Here is a 2,733-nt window from a genome sequence, read left to right on the forward strand (position 1 = left end):
GCACCCCCCCCTCCCGCGCCTCCGTGAGAGCAGGAGCAGAACGGAGACTAAAAGCATCCATCCAACCGCTCAGAGAACCACCACTCGCCGTCTGAGGGGGAAGGGTCTGCTTCCTAGGTCTAGGGACAGCTCAAGAAAAGGCGGAGGGGCTTCAGAGTAACCCCAAACCCCTCTCCCCAGCAGGGTCCTCTCCCTAGCCCCAGCCCGGCCCGATCGCCCTGGGAGCTCGATTTGCAGACCAAGCCGAGCGAGCGAGGTTTCTCCCTCCAGCGACACGCAATTTCTGGACTGATTTTTTTTTCTTCTTCTTCTTCCCAAAGCCACCGCGCAGCTCTCTCCACCCCACCCCTGTCCGGCCCCCTCGCCGTCCCGCCCCTCCCCCAGCCCCGAGCCAGAAGTTTAGTCCCAAGACGGCAGCCAGCGAAGGGCAGCCAAAGAAGTCGTTTTCTTTCACCTGAAAGCTCGCCTCTCCTCTCCTCGGTGGGGCCCGAGCTCCCCGGACACGGGTGGAGTGCGGTCGGACCCGCGGCCGATTAGCGGGGCTTGCGAGGACAGCGTGAGCCCCGCCGCCGCCCGCCGAGCCCCCCACGCTCCGCTGGGAGGGGGCAGGCCGGCCCGGGCCGTGCGTGCGGGGCGTTTACCAAAAAAGTGACTTGGCGATGAACTCGCCCGTGCGCGCCTGGCCGCCCGGCCATAGGGGCGAAGGCGCCTGACGCAAGCGGAACTCGGCGGAGCCCATACGAATCAGAGCAGAGCGAGGCTCCTGGCGGCGCACTGGGGACTCGGGGCGGCAGCTCCGCCGGAGACGCGGGTCCGGCTTCCCAGACACCGGCGGGCGGGGGAGGGGGAGGGCGCAGCGCAGAGACCCCCCGAGGCGGGGACTGGCCCGGCGGGGCGGGGAGGGGCGGCGGGCCCGGACGGAGCCCCTCTCTCTGCGGGGCGGATTCCCCTATGGCCAGAAGCTGAGCTCCACTCCACTCCCGCCGGCCGCTCCGCTCGGAGAAGGGGGAGAAGAAAAGCGCGGAGAAGAGCGAGCGGGAGAGGCCGCCCGCCAGCCGGCCAGCGAGCGCCGCCTGCAGAAGCGTGCGATCCGGCCTCGAGCGGACCCGTGCGCCCGCCCGGACTCCCGGCCGCGGAGAGCGAGGGCTGCCCGGCCCGCGGCCCGCGGCGCGCCGACCCCGGCCTGATGGCCAGCTACCCCGAGCCCGAGGGCGCCGCGGGGGCCCTGCTGGCCCCGGACGCCGCGCGCGCGGCCAAGGAGCCCGAGGCGCCGGCCTCGCCGAGCCCGAGCAAAGGCTGCAGCGGAGGAGGCGGCGGCGGCGCCGGGACCACAGCCCCGGAGAAGCCCGACCCCGCGCAGAAGCCCCCGTACTCCTACGTGGCGCTCATCGCCATGGCGATCCGCGAGAGCGCCGAGAAGCGGCTCACGCTGTCCGGCATCTACCAGTACATCATCGCCAAGTTCCCCTTCTACGAGAAGAACAAGAAGGGCTGGCAGAACAGCATCCGCCACAACCTCAGCCTCAACGAGTGCTTCATCAAGGTGCCGCGCGAGGGCGGCGGCGAGCGCAAGGGCAACTACTGGACGCTGGACCCGGCCTGCGAGGACATGTTCGAGAAGGGCAACTACCGGCGCCGCCGCCGCATGAAGCGGCCCTTCCGGCCGCCGCCGCCGCCCGCGCACTTCCCGCCCGGGAAGGGGCTCTTCGGGGCCGGCGGCGGCGGCGGCGGCATGGCGGGCGCGGGGGCCGACGGCTACGGCTACCTGGCGCCCCCCAAGTACCTGCAGTCCGGCTTCCTCAACAGCTCGTGGCCGCTCCCGCAGCCGCCCTCGCCCATGCCCTACGCCTCCTGCCAGATGGCGGCGGCGGCCGCGGCGGCGGCGGCGGCTGCAGCGGCGGCGGCGGCCGGGGGCCCGGGGAGTCCCGGCGCGGCCGCCGCGGTGGTCAAGGGGCTGGCGGGCCCGGCCGCCGCCGCCGCCTCGTATGGGCCGGCGTACTCCCGCGTGCAGAGCATGGCGCTGCCCCCGGGCGTGGTGAACTCCTACAACGGCCTCGGGGGCCCGCCCGCCGCGCCCCCGCCTCCGCCGCCGCCGCCGCACCCGCACTCGCACCCGCACGCGCACCACCTCCACGCGGCCGCCGCCGCCGCGCCCCCGCCGGCCCCGCCGCCGCCGCACCATGGCGCCGCCGCCGCGCCGCCCCCGGGCCCGCTCAGCCCGGCCAGCCCGGCCGCCGCCGCGCCCCCGGCGCCCGCGCCCCCCAGCGCGCCCGGCCTGCAGTTCGCCTGCGCCCGGCAGCCCGAGCTCGCCATGATGCATTGCTCCTACTGGGACCACCACGACAGCAAGACCGGGGCGCTGCACTCGCGCCTGGATCTCTGAGAGCCCGGCGGCGGCGGCGGCGGCGGCGAGGATGCGGGGACAGACGTGTGATGCCGGCCAGGGCCGCAGCCGCCACGGTCGCCAGTTCGGACCGCGTGCCCGCCCGCCGCTCGCCGGGGCCGCCTCCGGAGCCAGCAGCGTCCGGGGCGCCTCCGTGCGTCCTCGCTGCCCTCGGCTCTCCTGTCGCTCCTCTTTGTCTCCTTGGCTTCTTCTCCTCCAGTGATCGCCGCCTCCCTGCCCTCGATGCCCTTTTGGTCCTGCCGCCTGCGGGCCGCCTCTGCTTGCGCTCTCCGCAGGCCCCGGCGTCTGGGCCGGACACCCCGAACCAAAATTCAAGGCGGAGAGGAACT

General features: G+C 74.1%; 1 protein-coding gene across 1 annotated transcript; it reads left to right on the forward strand.

Annotated features, from left to right (window-relative positions):
• Window positions 1-858: 858 nt before the first annotated feature.
• On the forward strand, window positions 859-2,482 carry FOXL2 (forkhead box L2). The gene has a single exon (XM_036430515.2). The coding sequence runs from the start codon at window positions 1,187-1,189 to the stop codon at window positions 2,381-2,383; it is 1,197 nt and encodes a 398-aa protein (XP_036286408.1). The 5' UTR covers window positions 859-1,186; the 3' UTR covers window positions 2,384-2,482.
• Window positions 2,483-2,733: the final 251 nt, after the last annotated feature.

The sequence above is a fragment of the Pipistrellus kuhlii genome, unplaced genomic scaffold (assembly GCF_014108245.1).
Source record: "Pipistrellus kuhlii isolate mPipKuh1 unplaced genomic scaffold, mPipKuh1.p scaffold_m20_p_11, whole genome shotgun sequence".
NCBI classification, from domain to species: Eukaryota; Metazoa; Chordata; class Mammalia; order Chiroptera; family Vespertilionidae; genus Pipistrellus; species Pipistrellus kuhlii.

What these genes read in the sequence shown, in the direction of transcription:
- FOXL2 (XM_036430515.2), top strand. Translation starts at nt 1,187, where the DNA reads ATGGCCAGCTACCCCGAGCCCGAGGGCGCCGCGGGGGCCCTGCTGGCC.